The sequence below is a fragment of the Fusarium poae genome, chromosome 4, assembly GCF_019609905.1.
Source record: "Fusarium poae strain DAOMC 252244 chromosome 4, whole genome shotgun sequence".
Classification (NCBI taxonomy): domain Eukaryota; kingdom Fungi; phylum Ascomycota; class Sordariomycetes; order Hypocreales; family Nectriaceae; genus Fusarium; species Fusarium poae.
In genome coordinates, this window is record NC_058402.1 from 7,666,761 (window position 1) to 7,684,132 (window position 17,372).

Genomic DNA, 17,372 nt, shown 5'->3' on the forward strand with positions numbered 1-17,372 from the left:
GTCGCTTTATAGGCCTTAAGGGCAAGACTTTAAAAGAGGGAGAGATTATATTATAATTAATAGGTCCTTATATATATAGAATAAGTACCTTACTTTTTACTCTAATTATTAACTACTTACCCTATAGAAATTAAATATATACTATTTAACTTATATATTATTAAGTATATACTATTTAGCTTATATATTATTAAATTAACCTTATTTAATTTATATACCTTTAAGTATATATATATTCTCTTAATATTAAATAGAATTTAGCTTATTAGCTATTAATAAAACTTTTTTACCTAAATATACCTTACTTATACTATTTATTATTAAGAGATATAACACTTTACTATTACTTAATAATAATACCCTATATATTTGCTAATATAAACCTAGTATAGACTAGTTTATCCCTTAGGAATTATAACTATTATATTTTTTATAAAATAAAATATAATAATAATATTAATATATTAAAAAATAAAATATTTTAAATAAAGTTATTTTTTAATCTTTAAAATAATTTTTAATAAAAAAAATAAATTATTAATAATTTATAAAGTATTTAATAAAAATAATATTATTTTATAAAAAGTTTATTAAATTAAAATTTATTATATTAAGAATCTTATAAAGTTAAAAAACTAAAGAAAGTTTTATAAAAAAAGGGAAAAAGCTTATAATTAATACTATAGCTTTTAATATAATAAAATTTAATATAATAAAATAAGTAGTCTAAGAGCTATAGACTGTAGATCATAAAGCGACCTACTAGTTTCGTCTCTTATGGGGCACATTTTTCTGATATGTTCAATATATGTTAAAGCTACTGTGTAGGCCACAAGTATAAAGGTTTCATTTCTTTACAGTTTAGTTGTGAAATGACAATCAGTGTAAGGAAAGCAACATATGAGCACAAAAAGTATCATTAAAATGCCTTATCATACATTAAGCTGACGTGACCAACATCTGAACTGTAAACCTGGAGACAGGTAAAGAAGCTGATCGATCGAAAGTAAATTGAGAAAAAGTAAACTGCATGGTCATAGTTGGGGTGATAGATGTCACTGATAACTGTCACCGGATTGCCCACATCTTCACCGGCTAAAGGAATCAAGGTCGCTCTACAAGGTCGGAGCACCCTGGGTGGTAGTGGCAGCATTCAGATCTGTAGTGGCAGCATTCAGATCTGTAGTGACAGCATTCAGATCTGTAGTGACAGCGTCTGTAGTGACAGCGTCTGTAGTGACAGCGTCTGTAGTGATAGCATCTGTAGTGACAGCGTCTGTAGTGATAGCATCTGTAGTGACAGCGTCTGTAGTGACAGCATTCGAGCCTGTAGTGGCAGTGTCGGTAGTAGAAGTAGTAGTGTCGATGATGATAGGATCCTTGAGCGCGATATTGAAGAATACGCTATCTAAAGTCCCATCGAATCGTGAAAATAACAGACACTCAGAGATTCGTTTGTCGAATTGAACTCCTAGACATGTTGCACTCTCAGAGCAAACCTGTATACATAGAACAAAGTTGTCCGTGGTAAAAATATCAAGAATGTCGCTGATAGCGGAGGTACCGCAAGTGAGGGTGACGCTAACACCATTGGGGGCCGAATATGGGTTGTTGGTATTGGCACACTCGTCAGTGTTCGGGCCGGCTGAAGTAGTGGTGGAAGCATCTGTGGTCATGGTACTAATAGCTGTAGTGTCATCGCTGGTTGTATCCGCAGTTGTAGTATCCATGACAGTCGCATCTTCAGTCGATGTGGTAGTCTCAGGGATGGTAGTGTCTGTGTCCGTGGCAGAGGTTTCCATCGTTGTTACTGTCTCTGAGTTCGTGACTATTGTGCTTGTAGTTATCACATCGTCTGTAGATAACGAGGTTGTAGTGGCTGCTGTTGCTGCCTCTGATACGGTCTCTGATGTTGAATCTGTTGAAATTACAGAGGCTGTATCATCTGTCTCCTCTGCAGTGCTTGTTCGAGAGGTGGGATCTAGCACAGTCGATGTCTCTACTACATCGGTAATTGAGGACTCTGACAGCGAGATAGATGTGGTAGCTGAACTCAATGAAAGAGATGGCTCGGTAGCTTCTGAAGAGACTACATCAGAAACCTCAGCATCAGACGTCTGGATGGATACACCAGCCGATTCAGATTCGGACATGGAAGCTTCAGAGCTAGTTGCAGTAATTTTAACCGTAGTAGTATCCACAATGCTAGAAGTGACCACAATGCGAGAAGTGACCTCAACACTAGTCCCTTCGGGCGTCGTTGTGTCTTGAGGGACAGTCGCAGAGGCTGTCGAAGTCGCGTCATCATCACCAACGATTCGACCATTTTGACACTGCGTTACTAAACCCGAATTAGCATTTGTACGTGACGAAGAATAAAAGATATTACCATCATATACAACTAGATCGACAGGTATACACCCGGCAGGTCCGTTGGTAAAGGTCACATAGACGATACCATCAGGGGTCTGACAGAAACCCGCCTGACCATTTGGCAAACCTGAGTTCCTAAACACAAGCCGACCAGAATCTTCAAAAGTTTTCGTAATGGACCCACTCGAAGGGAGATCTTGGCCTGATAACTCCTTGAAACTCTCACCAGAGTAGTAGATAGGTGTACCGCCTTCAAAGAGTTGGCCTTCAGCGAGATTAAAGGTTGCAGCAAATGTGCAGATTTGGGGGTTCTCGTTCCCAACAAATCCGCCAATGGCTTGTCGCCGGTTTATGTTACGTTTCTCATTCTCGTTGACAAAGACTCGGAAGATAACGGGTCGTCCGGCTGGCTCGACAAGACCACTTGAGGTTGGGATGGCATCTGTGCTGATGGAAGAGCCGAGGTCTGTTGACAACGAAGAGGTGACGGTTTCATCAATCACGGGCTCAGTTGTCGGGTCAAGGGATTGGCTTCCAGAGCCTGATTGTGCCACAGTTGGTTCTGTGTCGAATGTCGAGGACACAGCGTCATCTGAAGATGTTTCAGACGTTATGGAGGACTCTGGAAGAAGAAGCGAGGTCGTAAGGTCTGTACCTAAAGGTATGTTAGTACTTTGTACCCAATGAGTTGTACAGACGGTCCACGTACTGAAACTTGCCTTGGTCTGTTGAGTTGAAATATTTGCGGCAAACGTCGGCTTGAGAGACGGACGAACTGGTTGTCTACTGGGCTCTTCGGCAGGCCTTGTCAATACCGGCGAATTGGCTTGATCGGAGACCGGAACAAGATAGGTGGACAGATATGTGACACACCACGTATCTTGCTTTGGCGCGTAATCCACTGCCGAAACGACGCTTGCTGATCCCAAGAGGGTAGAAACGAAAGCGAGTGTCTTCATGATTTTTGGTGTTATGTGGAATCAATCCAGAAGTTGGTGTTCTAAATTGACAGGGGAATAAATAGTCGGTTATAAGTAGAAGGAAAGAACATTTCCTTGGAATTTGTTTGTTACTACTCGGAGACATTTGGCTTTTGGCAAATTACCAAGGTTGCTAGAACCAACAGATGAGCACAACACTGCAGTTGTTTGTTTTGTTTTGTTAGAAAGCTGGCATGAGACATTCATTTCCCTTGCATGGACCTGGTCTGGATCAACTCTGTACTAATGAGTTATAGGGCAGCTAGCCAGCCTCGTTCCATCCCTTACGTTCTTTATCCAATCATGTTAGTCAGTCGGAATTTAGAGGGCATTGATACTGAAACTTGCACATTCATCGAACCAACAGCTGTATTGAGGTCAAACTACTGCAGTGTAATCCGGATTTCAGAATTTGACAGCCCCCTTTCACCTTCATTTCTGTTCGACATGGAGGTCTGATGAAGTATTTCTAATAATTACAAAGATATATGCAGACTTCATGCAAGGAAACCATAGCGAAATGCGAAGCTTCGCGCCCTCTTTCCAAAAATGTACATGGGAATAGTGGCCATACTAACAGCAATAGTAATGCCTACAATAACAAAAAATGCATCCCTCACACCTTGAAGAGCAATCCAATCATTCATATAGAAGGTCATTCCGAAGCCAAAGATATTCTTGGCAAAGCTCATCATGGCGAATGATTCAACAGCCTCGTGGCGATGAGAGTCGACCACATAAGACACAACACCCACAACTCCTAATTGGATACCAAGGTTGATCAATCCCAAACAAACAATGACAGGGATGGGCCATGGCTCAGCGTTGGCAAGACTTTGACCCCAGCCGAAGAAACCACTTGCACTGAGCGTGGCCAATAGTGCAAGAATTGGAAGGCGAAACTCTGGTTCTGCAACACAGAAGTTAGTATACAATCTCTGCTGCAACTAGATAATGTGCACTTACCGTAAACTCCCTGATTTCTAGTCGCCATAAACTTAGCAAGTCCATCTACCATTACACCAGCCAGTGCCGTTGCAATAAAAGTCCCGACAAAGGATGACAGATTCGTTAATCCCACCTGTGCAACGGAAAAGTTGTATGGAGGTGCACTGAATATCTGAGACTGCGTATTGGCTAACAGAACTAGCCAGTTAATGCAGATGGTGAACTGGAAACATCCCCAAACAACCACAGGAGACCCGAGCATCTTGAATGGTGCGTAAATGCTATACACAAATCCAGAAGAATCCCAGTATCCGCTCCAGGGTCGCAGTGTGTATATGTACGAATGTTTCCCTGGAATGGTTATACTGTTATGGGCTGGAACAGTATTCTCAACTTCTGATACAAATTCTTTGTTATCGTCGGTGGCCGTGACTTTCTTTGTGAAAGTGTCCGCTGTGGCACCCAAGTCATTATCGCGTTTATAAGTTGTCTCCGGCATAAAGAAGATAGTGAGCAAAAGCTGAACGCAAAAAGCACCAGCCATGGCCCAGAGACAGGTCTTGTAGCCATAGGCATTTATTATTGCACCAGCTAGCAAATCATTAGCAATGGTAAATATGACTGTTAACGATTTTGGACTTACCGATTGGTGAAGCGAGGTTGATGCCACCGAGAACACCTAAATTGAAGATGGCGTTCTGAAGGCCCCTTTGATGAACAAACCAAACATCGGAAATTGATGCAGGGACCAGGGCCTCCATCGGAGACATACATAGTCCTTGGATACCACGGGAGACGGCAAGAGAGATAAAGTCTTTGGCAACTGCGCTCCAGATAGTCGTGACTAATAACCCAACTGTTGTGAAGAGGTAGACTGGCCTCTTACCGACCACCATAGCCAATGAGTTACAGAATAGGTTGCCAAATGCCAAGGATATAAGAAGGGATCCAGTGAAACCCAGAGTAAATCTTTGAAGAGGTACATCGAATTCCTCAGCAAGAGGTACCATTGCTGGACCTAGAAGAGGCCCTACAGCACCTACAGCACCGCAACCGATGATGATGGAAAGAGTAAACATGTGCTTTTTCCAAGCTGGCCAGTTGAGGGGGTCATTGGGATCATCGGAGGGTTGAGGAACAAGAACAATCTTGCCAGTAGGGTCGTGCTTAAGGTTAGCATGATTGCTTGTCGTGGCTGTCGCCTCTTCCAAGCTACCAGGTAAACGTTTTTCACTAAGAAAAGATGTCCCAGGAACATCGACGAGGTGACGATCGGGAAGAACGCCCAGACCCATGATGAGACAAATGGATTATTTCACAAGCAGTACAAGATGAAGTTGAAAATAGTGGTTGACGAGATTATTTTTTCATAGATATGGAAAGGAGAGATTCTTAAGAATCTGGGGTATTTGTACATATTTATAACTACCCAATGTTGACGGTTGAGATCTTGCTCAAGTAACACCCAGGATATCAAGGCATCGCTAGATCCGTCTTCAACTTGACTAAGAGCTGAGTGATGGATCAACATTGCGGGGAAGTCCATCGTTTGTGGGAATGTCCACTCAAAGAAACCAATGGTAGTGTCCATCCTTAGTGCCGACAGAAATCTGGGGTACGCCAGGTACGTTGCCGACACTAAAGCATCGCCAAACTAGAGATCTACCTCTAATCCATGTTGCGAAAGCGGAGAGCTGTGACAATAAGTTCAGGATAGACTAGACTAGTATTGACAGGCTCTACAAGTTCGCCTAGGCCTAGATTGCGTAGCAGTGCGGGGGAGAAAGTGACACCCGGGTTTGATCCCGTTGCCGCGTGTTTTGTTGGATCATGCGATGCTGATGATTGACCCTGGTTTGTCTTTTGCCATGAACTGAAGTTAATATTCCTGTCGCACTTTGGTTTTGATACTACAGATACTGTCGATAAATCATCAATACACGACTTGTAGAGGGAGAAAGTAATGTTTGCGCTGTAAATTCTCATTTAAGTTGATTCAGCACTATCTAGGATCAAGCGTAACCCAGCTTCCAAAACATCTTGTTGTTATGCTCCGCCCCAGCATTAGCATATTCCACAGGAGGTCTCATCGTAATAGTTTCCTCATTCAATTCAGCAACCTCCCCGGTCCTGGATGGTTGCGTCACGAATTGCTCAACGGCTTTGATCAAAGTGGACATTGGCGTGATCACCATGTGCTTAAAGAGGTCCTTATCCGGAGCGATGTTCGTCTCTTTGTTATATGTCAGCAAGACATAATGATCACAAAGGGTGGACTTACCCAAAGCGCCTGGTGCGAGAGCGTTGATTTGGATTTTGGGCTCTTCAAGTCTAACCGCCATAGAACGGACGAGACCTACAATGCCGGCCTTGGAAGTCGAATAGAGTGGAGAGACTGGGAATGGATAGAAGGCTGCTGATGATGATGTGCAAACGATGGAGCCTCTGGAATCCGGGAGACGGCTTCCTATTTCGTTCTTGAGCATATAGTGCACAGCAAGACTGACGCCTGTATTTATACGTTCTTGTTAGCCCACGAGGGAGAAAGGAATGTCATGAGTCAAGACTGACTATATATCACACCATTCAGATTAATGTCCTGCATCCTCAGTTGAGGTTTCCTTGGAAACTCTGTCGGAGTACAATCAAGAGCTCCAACTACTGGATCGGAGATACCTGCGTTGGCAATGGCAATATCGATTCGATTCCCATGTTCGCGGTAGACTTGATCAAAGACTGCATACTGTCCTTCCCATGAAGAAACATCGCACCATTTAAAGGTGATTGTGGATCTGGGGTAATCCTTTGCCACTCGTGCAATCTCATCAGGGCCTGTCTTTGAGTTTACGTCAAGAACAGCTACCATATGACCTTGGGAGGCGAAGTAGGAAGTGACGGCTAAGCCAATACCACTTGCACCGCCAGTCACAACAACGGATAGACGATTGGACTGAGACGATGTCTCTGTGGGAGAATCAAATGATGGAGACATTTGGTAATTAATGATGATGTCGTGTTTGAACGTAGATGATGGCAGGACAATTTCAGTCATGTCGGACGTTCTATAAGTGATGCCCATCGAGGGTCACATAAGAGTGGAGTCCCAGAGAGGGCCTTTGGTAACTCGGACACAGGCCGCTGCTACTGCATGGGGCACTTGCCGCCGCGGCAAACTATTACATGCCAAGTGTCTACTATCTTCATATGTATATATGATCGGCAACAATACCGAGGGGCTAACCCTAGAGTTCCATATTATCTACTAACCTCATAGATATTATACATAGTATTCTAAAATATTATTTAATTTTCATTGTCACCATTTAAAACGAAAGTATAATCAACAAGGCGTTACAATCTACGTACCCCTCCTAATCGAATTCGAAATGGCCGAGATACTATTTTCCTCTGAAATTATTGACAATGTCAAGGGAAAGGTAGTTGTCATGACAGGTAAACAATTCAAGCCTTGTATATTATCTCACACTGACACATCATGTCCGCAGGTGGCGCGCAAGGAATTGGCGCAGCAACCGTGTCCATGCTATACGACAGAGGTGCCCATGTTTATTTCGGTGATTGGGATGATATTAAAGGTCAACAAGTTGTTCAACATCTCCAGTCAAGCCCATCGAAGCAGAATGGCGGATCTGTGCATTTTCGGAAGCTTGACGTCCGAGACTACAACGCACAAGTACAGCTTTTTAAAACACCATACGACGAAAAAGGTCATGTCGACGTTGCCATCTCTTGCGCTGGTGTGACAGAGCCTGACGGTGGTTGGTTTGCGCCAGATCAGCTGAACCTCGAAACCGTCATGACAGAGCCCGAAATACTCAAGGCCAATGTCGATATCAATTTGACAAGTGTGGTTTACTTTTCAAGAATAGCTCTTGCTTTTCTGAGTGCAGATAAAACCTCTACTGCATCAAATGGCTTCTCCAAATCCATCGTCCTAGTATCTTCAGTTGCCGGGATAACAGAAGGCGCTGGCCTTTACGCTTATAGTGCAGGTAAGCATGGAGTTATAGGCCTAATGAGATCTCTGCGAGGACCTATCGAGAAGAACTTCGGCGTTCGTGTCAACGCGGTGTGTCCTTGGGGAACGGATACACAGATGATCGATAAAGTACGTTCGTGGTGGACACAGAACAATCTACCTCTGAACCAACCAAGTGATGTGGGAAATTTCATTGTCCAGCTAGCGGCTGACGAGACTTTGAATGGCAAATCAGTTCTCGTTGCGGGTGGTAGAGGGTTTGATACAGAGGAGGGTATTGACAAGCACATGCCAGAATGGTTTGGGGAGTTTATGGAAGAGTTCCTACGTGGGCAAAAGGCTTTGGGCACCGTAAGTCTTTTCATCTCTGGTATGGTTCATTATTCCGGAAGTGTTGTCTAACCATCATAACAGGGCGGTTCATGGTCTGGAAACTGAAGACGTTAACAGGTGTCTTGTCTATCTTAAGTCAGACCGATCCGCAGCAACTGACTACCCCACTACTACATGCATAGAGAAGAACAGGGACTCTTGTTCTTGGCATTCGTTTTTAGCACTGCCTAAGTATGTTGGCCCGACCGAGGCTGCGCAGAAAATTGGATAACAATGGAGTAGGGTTAATATGCTTATAGAGAGAAATACTTTGATAAGCGTAGTAGTTACTTAGCGAAGACTGTGCAAAGATATATTTCTTAATCGCCTGCCACCGTTCTTCATTTCATCTCATTCAACTCCACCCTTTCCCATTATTTTTAATTTTAAGCCTCTTGTAAACAAATCCCTCATCAACCATACCGTCATTACCAATATCACCAAGATGTCCGAATTCATCAATCAGATGATAAAGGACGTCTGGGGTCCCCCACGAGGGACCAAACTTGAACCTGGAGGGAGAAAGAACCCCAACAATCACCAGCACTACCGGAAATGGGGCTTTACCATCTACCGAACCTACTATAGCAAGGAATCCGATGAGCATTGGCAATCACTTCTCTACTCTTTGCGGCATCAGACCAAACTTGCGTTTAATGCCTACGAAGACGACGAGGAAATAGACGAAGATGATAGACGAAAGCTCCAGGAGTTATTCCATCTTGATTCCCGAGACGATCCCTCAGTACTAGATGGACTCGATGTCCGTGGCCTCCGTGCTTTCTGCAATGCCGAATTGTTCAAGGAGACTAAAGTCATAGAGAGAGGCACTATAAAGCTCCGCGTAAGGACAAGGCCTAGCGAGGGTCAAGGCATGGCAGACTACGTCTTCGACTTCGTTTTACTTGCTGACGAAGCGGTCTTGAAGGATATAGAAAGAGGTGAATTTATTGTCAAGGCAGTATCGTTATTGTGGGATAACGACTTGGGATGGGGATGGATGCGAATCCCAACAGGTTATCTGTTAGATTTGTGGATATTCCTTATGTTACATGATGACCGGACTGAGTACTGTCTATACATCCGTGGTCCGGAAAAAGATCTCGAGGATCATATCTGGTTTGCAGCTACGGGACTTGACCACACTGGAGGATGTTCGGAGATTCGTCATTGGCGGCACTATAGTACCCAGAAGGAAGATGCACACGGGCAATATCCGCCGGATGAATTTGATGCATTGATAGAAGAGGCCGAAATGCTTTCCTCATCAACACAGTAACGGGTGGTAACAGAGTCTTCTCAGGGTATATAAGAGAGGTTAGTAAGAAGTTTAGAAAGAATTAAGTAAAGTATTCCTTACACTATACTCAATCAAATAATATTATATAGCCATCCCTATATTATTATATAATATAACTACAGTGATGTTTATGATATTTTGAACAGGGGCAGCTAATATCATATCATGGAGTAACATTGTAGAAATGGCTCAACATGTCTGCAAACGGCTCCATCTCGAATAGAAAGTTATCAGTTCCCTGCACCGATATCCCATTCCAGTTTACATCCGAGCCCCCTAGTGTAAAAGGCAACGCTTCACTTCCACCCGCAGATGACAGGTGATGAGCAAATATCTGACTTGTATCTGGTACGCGCCACATATTCCCCATATTCTGAGTAGCCTGCGCTGTCTGTTGCAACATCCACATTCCGCCAGATGTATCGTTACCTGACTCAAGCGGTGAAGTAGCTATAGAAGGAAATGGCGTCATCTCCGAGTCTGAAGACTCTGCGGGCGGACTTTTCTCTTGGCTCACGACAAAGATCTGACTCAAGAACTGTCCGCTACCTTCTCTTCGGGGTGGAACTAGTCGCTCGCGGTAGGTCTGCAGTGCATTGCGAAGCTCTGTAAGGACCTCCAGATAACGGTGCGCTTGGGGACTTGTTCGATCTAAATCCCGAATGATACCGATTCCGTTTTGTAGTGATAGCCCTGTCTCACATGTTGAATACGTTTCTGTGAAGGTCAACTCTACGAAGATGGAAAGACCCATGATTAGACAAGCGCTGAAAATCCAAGCTCTGTTCGCCTACGTTAGTATATACTATTGAGGCAAAGTAAAAGTGAGCAACTTACTTCAGCAATTGCATGTTCTGTATCAAAAGACCAACAGATTGTGTTCTCCTTGTCGTCTCTACCAGCAGAATAGCCGCATCTATACAAACCTGCGCCAACTCTCTTGTTTCCCGTTCGTTCGTGTGGCATGGTGGACATGATGAAATATTATCCACTGGACCCAGACGTTCTAGTTTCATGAGCATATATGTGATTAATAATGGTCTGGTTGCCAGCATAACACTGTAATAATAGAATCCCGAGACAGCAAAGTTGCCTAGTACTTGGCGTCTTTGCACCAACGATATCGGAGAGCTGACGGTGCATTTCCTCATGCTTGATGGCAGTGCTGAACTCCAATCCCGGAGTCGACTTAGGAGATCTCGTATTGATTCGACGCCATTGTCCTGTTTGCTGCCGAGGTGGTGTATAATTTCCTCCAGGATCATACAGACTCCGTAGGTCGACGACATGGATGTGAATTCTGGAGACCATGGTTCTGAGCCATCCGGAATGGAGATTGAGGGTGCTACAGATGCATGTCCTGAAGATGAGGCTGGGAGTTGGCCAAGCACTGATCCAACTGCTACTTCCAATATTCGCAGGCTTTTCCATACCTGAAGTCTTGTAGGTCGGGTCTGTCAGATTACATGATCAAGGCGTAGAGTCAAAGGTATGCAAACAAGGTCACTCACCTGAATCTATGCGTTTTCGGGGCCAGATGGTTGTAAGACTCTGGTAGATGTAGGCCGATGGCATGTGCCAGACGAGTCGCGACGCCAAGATATATAAATGCGCCCTTCCTTTTACATGCATTCATCAAGTAAACAGTTATCATCATGAAAACTGCTACTAGGTCGGTTGTAGGATCTAGCAGCATCTCTTCAAACGCCAGCTTTTGACCGTGATCAAAGTGTTTCTGTGCATAGTACAGACTCTTTGGTGTGGCCCTACAGCCTTGTCCTCCGATCGCAATAGCCAAATCTATAATTGCGCTCTTTTGACGGTATGGGGATGGCCCAGAGGTATCCGAGTTTTGTCCCGTGCCTTCTTCTATGTCTTGCAGCATCTCTAACAATTGTTCAGGTGAGTAGATGTATATAATGCCAGTCGTCTGGTAAGGGCTATTAGTCATGCATTTATCGCACTCAAAAAAGTTCGTACCGCGATTAAGAATCTCTGCACATAGTCTTGTTTCTCTTCTAGAGTGAGCTCGCTGGCGGTATCGTTGTTGTCAGGAGATCGAGGATACACTGGCTCAAGCATGGCTTTTGCTCGTTCTTTGTCGGTAAATGGGGTTGGGCCCATGTAATGATGGAATATATGACGTAGGAAGTCGAGGAACGAAAGAGACGGGGAATCACCCATCGACACTATGAAGCAAGTCAGTATCTAGATGCTTGAGGGCGTAGGTAACCCTTGTCAAGGCCGATGGCTTACCTTTCTCGCCTTCTGGGCTATGCTCTTGATTGCCAATGTTTGACATGCATGATGAGAATGTGGTCTCAGGTGTTGTATCTGACTGAGGTTCTTGGGTAGATTCTGGAGTTTGCGGTGCATGAGCTTGAGCGTGCAAAGCATTGCTACCAATTGGCGATGCTACGTCATGGCCGATTATGCAATTTTCATTGTAATGTCCATCGCTGCCGCCTGAGGAGACTGTGTCTCTTGTCCGTTCTGCTGCTCGACGATGTGCTTTGATACCCTGGCGACGGAGACGAGCAACCTCGGGATCGTAAATACAATATGGGATGCAATTTCTCCGTCGGCAATTAGCGCAGGGTGATTGAGCATCACATCTTTTCTTGCTATTTTGGCAGGGTACGCAGGCTTTTGTTGCGCGTCTACGATCTTCGTCGCGTACTTTTGGGCGAGGCATTATTATGAGAATGCCCGTTGGTGGTGATTAACTTTGGACTAAAATGTCAAGGTTGAAGGTATTGATTTGGAAATTGGTATAACTACCGTCTCCAAAGCCGAGACTACATAGCCTACCATCAATTTGTGCGGGGAAGGAAACAATTCCGGGCCCTCAATGGAGGAGCTAATTCACGAATAATGGAGCCGGATGACGGATCGGGGAACCGGGTCGGGGTTGGGGTAGTTAACTACTTATGTACATACTTACCCCTGAGAGTGTCGGCAAGCGCACTTTAATGTGGTCCGGTCCGGTCCGGGAATGTTAAACTACATTTGCCGGACCTATAAAAGTCCGGGGTAGTATAATGACTAGGGTAGAGGACCCTACCCTGGACAATCAAGAAATAAAGCAACGAACCCATCGTTCACGTCTCATCAGTATCCTTGTCCTGAATCTGATTAAGAAAAGTATTTCTATTATCATGGCTTCACTGAATCATTACCTGTTGGGTCACATCAAAGGTCTTCACCTTCGTGATCAAGGAATAGTTCAATTTCTCGGTATACAGTATGCTACTTTGACTCATCGATTCGATGTTCCAGAATTGCGAATGGACTATCCCGGCACAATCGACGCGACCAGTCGAGGGCAAGTCTCTAGGTTACATCCCAGGGTATCATACAACATACTAACCTCTTAATACCACAGTCCCCCAGTTGTTAGACCTCCAATAACCTGCGATGTTGAATTCGGTCTCATCCAAAAAGCCCTCGATAAACCTAACTACCCTCCCATGTCTGACCTGGATGGCTTAAATCTCGACATTACTATCCCGCAAGAAGCTCTCACTAACCACAATGCAAATCTCCCTGTTCTCGTGTTCATTCATGGAGGGGCTTTCATCATTGGTGATAGTGGAGCGCCGCATCAGGACATGGCGGCTATCGTCGCCTATTCTCGGTCTATTGGAAAGCCGATTATTGGTGTGTCGATCAAGTAAGATACCTCTTCACCAAAAACAACACTTTCATCTTGCTAAGTCGTGAATAGTTACCGTCTCGGAGTGGCGGGCTTCCTTGACAGCAATGAGCTGAGAGAATCGGGTATCCAAGAAAATAGGGGTCTGCTTGATCAAGAGACGGCATTCGAATGGATTAGTCGGAACATTGGCGGATTCTCAGGCGATCCAGCTCGTACTACTGTTATCGGCCAGAGCGCAGGAGCCAGTAAGTATTCATAATCATAAACACAAGCCCAGCCAACTAACAGTCATCACAAGGCTCTGTCATGCACCTTCTCGACTTGGATCCAACTCTTTTTGATCGCGCTATTTGTCTGAGTGGAAACAATCTGGCGGTTCCAGTGTCTACACGTTCCGCTGCCCAGGACGCGTATAAATCTGTTCTAGAGTGTCTTGAAATAGACTCAACACTGTCAAGCAAAGACCAGCTGGCAGCATTGATTGCCGTTTCGCCTGAAGATATCCTTTCCAAACTGTCGCCCTCGATCCATCTGCAGCCAGTTATAGATACGGATGAACAGCCTTCGTTCAGAAATCTCGGAAACTATCTGGCCCCGCGTTGTTACAGAGTGCCTCTCATGATTGGATCGGCCGATTTCGACGCCGTCATCTTTGAAGTCCTGGGTATTTTTGAAGGCCGAGAGAAGGGCTCATTGGCTCGGGATTTCATCAGGTATTTAACTGTTAACGTCCCTGAAACGTACCACGGAAAGGTGAAGAGTCTTGTTGCTTTATACAAGATCTCGACTGAAGACGACGATGACGAGTCGCGTATCAAAATCATCCAGTTCGCCACAGATCTCAAATACTACGCCACGTCAAAGCACTACGCTTCATTTTGGCCTACTCAGTCGTGGCTGTACTACTTCAATGAATCTAACCCATGGGAAGGGCCTCATCAGGGTCGCTCGGCTCACTGTCTTGACATAGCGTATCTGTTCTTGAACTACAGTAGTGTCATGAGTGACTCGCAGAAGGAAACATCAAAAGACTTTGCCCGAGACGTGATCGAGTTTACTAATGGAGGGTCACCACCATGGGGGGAGTTCCATGATAATGGTGAAATAAAGGTATATGGTACTCCTGGAAAGAGTCAGGCACCTTCTCAGGAGGTTCAGCATCTTTGGGAAGATATTGGACTGGATAACTTAGTTAAAGGGTGGGACGCTTTCTCGGCAAGGTTGTAGTTGGCGGTATGATGTCAGCCCCTGCCGCAAAGAGTCTTTGATAAGTGAAGAAGTAGCATTAATATTATCGCTGAAGCTTCATGGTAGGAATAATACGTAAAATAGTATTCTGATCGGTGACAAATAATCTATAAATCAACTGCCAACAGTCTATATCCGATTCTTCGAAGCCAGTGTCACAAGTAATGACTTGGTCTCTAAGCAACTATTGGCGGTCTGAGCAGTATAGCGTTGAATGTCATTATTCTCTCCCTCCGGTATTACGCCAAAACTTCCCACAAATTATATGTGCTAGCGGACCGAAACGTGGTCGCGTGTTGTTGAGAAGCGACTTTATATACCTACCTAGGTAGGACGAGACTGCTTCTTGTACTTGTTATACTATGAGCCATACTACTGGGCCAGGGACAGAGCCAATGTTAAGTACTGGTAATCATATAAAACTGGCAAGATGCTACAATCTAACAATAAATTGACATTGAAAAGTAATCACCCATGCTCTCGTCAGTGAGAGAACGGTCTTGCCATGTACTTTGGATCCGTCTCAGGTTTTCCCTCGGGCGGCACATCCACTACATCCTTGTTGACGTACCAACTTGGATCACCTTGTTCCTCCTCCTCCATGACACACAAACTCCATCCATTACCTAACCATGCAAGCTTATTCTCATATAGAGATTCAAATTCGAAATCTTCCCATCTTGGCGCCCTCAATGTCTCGAGCGCGTGCATGACGCTACCAGGCCAAAGAGCCGATACCCTATCACCAAGCCCGTCCCCAGCCTTATACCATGACTTGCAGCTATCCATGTAAACGGTCTTCTTGAAGTACTCTTGGATATATTCTGAAAAGTCCTTGACGCGAGCTCGTTTCGGCGCCATGGTAACGTAGTCTTCCTTTTGGAGCTTACGGATGCACTTGATGATGTAGTCACCTTGAGCTTCGATGAGAGCCGTCAGAGACCCCGATCCGAGCGCCGAATTAGGGCCGAGCATCATGAAGTAGTTGGGGAAGTCGTCCACTGCCAATGTGAGATAAGACTCGGGGATCGGATTGAACTTCTCCTGCAGCGAGATTCCATGTTTGCCAACGACAGGAAAGGGGGGTTGGTGGGTGGTGTTGAAACCTGTTGCGCAAACCAGGACGTCAATTTCGACTTGTCGACCTTCGGGGCCAGTCAGTTTCACGCCAGTCTCGTTAATGCTGTCGATACGCTGTGTAACGAAGTCCACGTTTGGCTGCACCAGGGCCTCGAGATAGCCTGGTCCAGGTGTGAGGCGACGACATCCCACACCAAACTCTGGTGAAAATGATTCGAGAATATCGGGTCGTGAACCTAGGACTTGCTTGGCACTTTCTTTGAACGTGGCGACAAAATGCTGTTGCATTTCCGAATCTTTCAGAGTTGAAGCATGAACCATGTTGCCGTCGGCCTCGACTCGCTTGCGGAAGTCGAGATACGTGTCGTCGCTCTTGGCGAATTCTTCCAAACGCTCAGGTGTCACTATTTGTGTATTAGCCTAAGGGATATACCGGTTGAATCACTCTTGGTTTTCGTTCACTCACTGTTGATCTCAGAAGGATCCCAGCCCAGCCCCTTCATGGTCTGTTCGCCGAAACGGTTCGAGATCCATACTTTGCTACGAACGAAGACGCTTAGTTGAGCCCCCTCAATCTTTTGCAGTTTAGGAACGATCTGGATGGAACTAGATCCACCACCAATAATGCCGATCTTCTTGTTCGTAAAGTCGTATTCCTGGTCCCAGGCCGCTGAGTGCATCTTCTTTCCTTTGAACTTGTCGAAGCCAGGAATGTCAGGCCACTTATAATCGTTGAGACCGCCCCGTGCGGAAATAACGATGTCAGCCTCTTCGGTAAAAGCGTTTCCTACACTTGGCTGGACAGTGACAGTCCTAAACAAAGTGTTAGTTTGAAGTGTATAAGAGAATGACGTGATTATGTACCATTTCTTCTTCGTGTCATCCCAAATGGCACTGGTTACTTTGTGTTGCAGATGAATGAAGCGCTTGGCTCCGTACTTTTCTGCGACACCGTTGATATAGTCACAGATTTCGTGTGATGGGGCGTAAAAGCCTGACCAAGCCTTGTTAGAAGCAAAGGCATATTGATAAGAGTGAGCTATACATGTCAGGTCAGCCAATACTTAATGTCCCTGTAAATAGATCTCACTTACATGGAATATCGCAGGCACAACCTGGATAACGGTTCTCCCACCAAGTTCCCCCAACACCATCATTCTTATCATAAATCTTGAGGTCAATGTTGCGCAAACGCTGTGGAATTCTGATACCAAGGTAGACACCAGAATATCCAGCGCCGATGACCCGGATCTTGAGTGGTCTTTGATTTTCGATCGGTGTATCCTTGCAAGTAAATGGTTCATGATGGCCGTTGGTCGTGGATGTTGGATTTCCGCTTCCGTTGGTGTTTATAGTTTGAGATGTCCCGACTGTAGTCTCGGGAGCCTTCTTGACGAGCGTCATGACGAAAGT

At 44.8% G+C, this 17,372-nt stretch overlaps 8 protein-coding genes across 8 annotated transcripts; 3 read left to right on the top strand and 5 right to left on the bottom strand.

The window, feature by feature from the left end:
* Positions 1-1,115: 1,115 nt before the first annotated feature.
* On the bottom strand, positions 1,116-3,332 carry FPOAC1_012591 (uncharacterized protein; the record flags this gene model as incomplete). Its single annotated transcript, XM_044856941.1, has 3 exons — positions 1,116-2,341; positions 2,390-3,028; positions 3,083-3,332. 3 exons carry the CDS (start codon positions 3,330-3,332, stop codon positions 1,116-1,118), a joined length of 2,115 nt encoding a protein of 704 aa, XP_044704254.1.
* Positions 3,333-3,850: 518 nt separating this feature from the next.
* On the bottom strand, positions 3,851-5,596 carry FPOAC1_012592 (uncharacterized protein; the record flags this gene model as incomplete). Its single annotated transcript, XM_044856942.1, has 3 exons — positions 3,851-4,263; positions 4,320-4,892; positions 4,945-5,596. The coding sequence occupies 3 exons, from the start codon at positions 5,594-5,596 to the stop codon at positions 3,851-3,853; spliced, it is 1,638 nt and encodes a 545-aa protein (XP_044704255.1).
* Positions 5,597-6,313: 717 nt separating this feature from the next.
* Positions 6,314-7,293, bottom strand: FPOAC1_012593 (uncharacterized protein; the record flags this gene model as incomplete). The annotated part of the gene is made up of 3 exons (XM_044856943.1): positions 6,314-6,534; positions 6,583-6,810; positions 6,873-7,293. The coding sequence occupies 3 exons, from the start codon at positions 7,291-7,293 to the stop codon at positions 6,314-6,316; spliced, it is 870 nt and encodes a 289-aa protein (XP_044704256.1).
* Positions 7,294-7,687: 394 nt separating this feature from the next.
* FPOAC1_012594 (uncharacterized protein) lies at positions 7,688-8,739 on the top strand (the record flags this gene model as incomplete). Its single annotated transcript, XM_044856944.1, has 3 exons — positions 7,688-7,754; positions 7,808-8,652; positions 8,716-8,739. 3 exons carry the CDS (start codon positions 7,688-7,690, stop codon positions 8,737-8,739), a joined length of 936 nt encoding a protein of 311 aa, XP_044704257.1.
* Positions 8,740-9,118: 379 nt separating this feature from the next.
* Positions 9,119-9,952, top strand: FPOAC1_012595 (uncharacterized protein; the record flags this gene model as incomplete). The annotated part of the gene is made up of 1 exon (XM_044856945.1): positions 9,119-9,952. The coding sequence occupies one exon, from the start codon at positions 9,119-9,121 to the stop codon at positions 9,950-9,952; it is 834 nt and encodes a 277-aa protein (XP_044704258.1).
* A 184-nt stretch (positions 9,953-10,136) lies between these two features.
* FPOAC1_012596 (uncharacterized protein) lies at positions 10,137-12,668 on the bottom strand (the record flags this gene model as incomplete). Its single annotated transcript, XM_044856946.1, has 5 exons — positions 10,137-10,755; positions 10,811-11,413; positions 11,485-11,903; positions 11,954-12,162; positions 12,230-12,668. 5 exons carry the CDS (start codon positions 12,666-12,668, stop codon positions 10,137-10,139), a joined length of 2,289 nt encoding a protein of 762 aa, XP_044704259.1.
* A 575-nt stretch (positions 12,669-13,243) lies between these two features.
* On the top strand, positions 13,244-14,858 carry FPOAC1_012597 (uncharacterized protein; the record flags this gene model as incomplete). The annotated part of the gene is made up of 4 exons (XM_044856947.1): positions 13,244-13,302; positions 13,359-13,646; positions 13,701-13,876; positions 13,930-14,858. 4 exons carry the CDS (start codon positions 13,244-13,246, stop codon positions 14,856-14,858), a joined length of 1,452 nt encoding a protein of 483 aa, XP_044704260.1.
* A 504-nt stretch (positions 14,859-15,362) lies between these two features.
* On the bottom strand, positions 15,363-17,363 carry FPOAC1_012598 (uncharacterized protein; the record flags this gene model as incomplete). The annotated part of the gene is made up of 4 exons (XM_044856948.1): positions 15,363-16,363; positions 16,426-16,772; positions 16,824-16,998; positions 17,054-17,363. The coding sequence occupies 4 exons, from the start codon at positions 17,361-17,363 to the stop codon at positions 15,363-15,365; spliced, it is 1,833 nt and encodes a 610-aa protein (XP_044704261.1).
* Between the last annotated feature and the right edge of the window lie 9 nt (positions 17,364-17,372).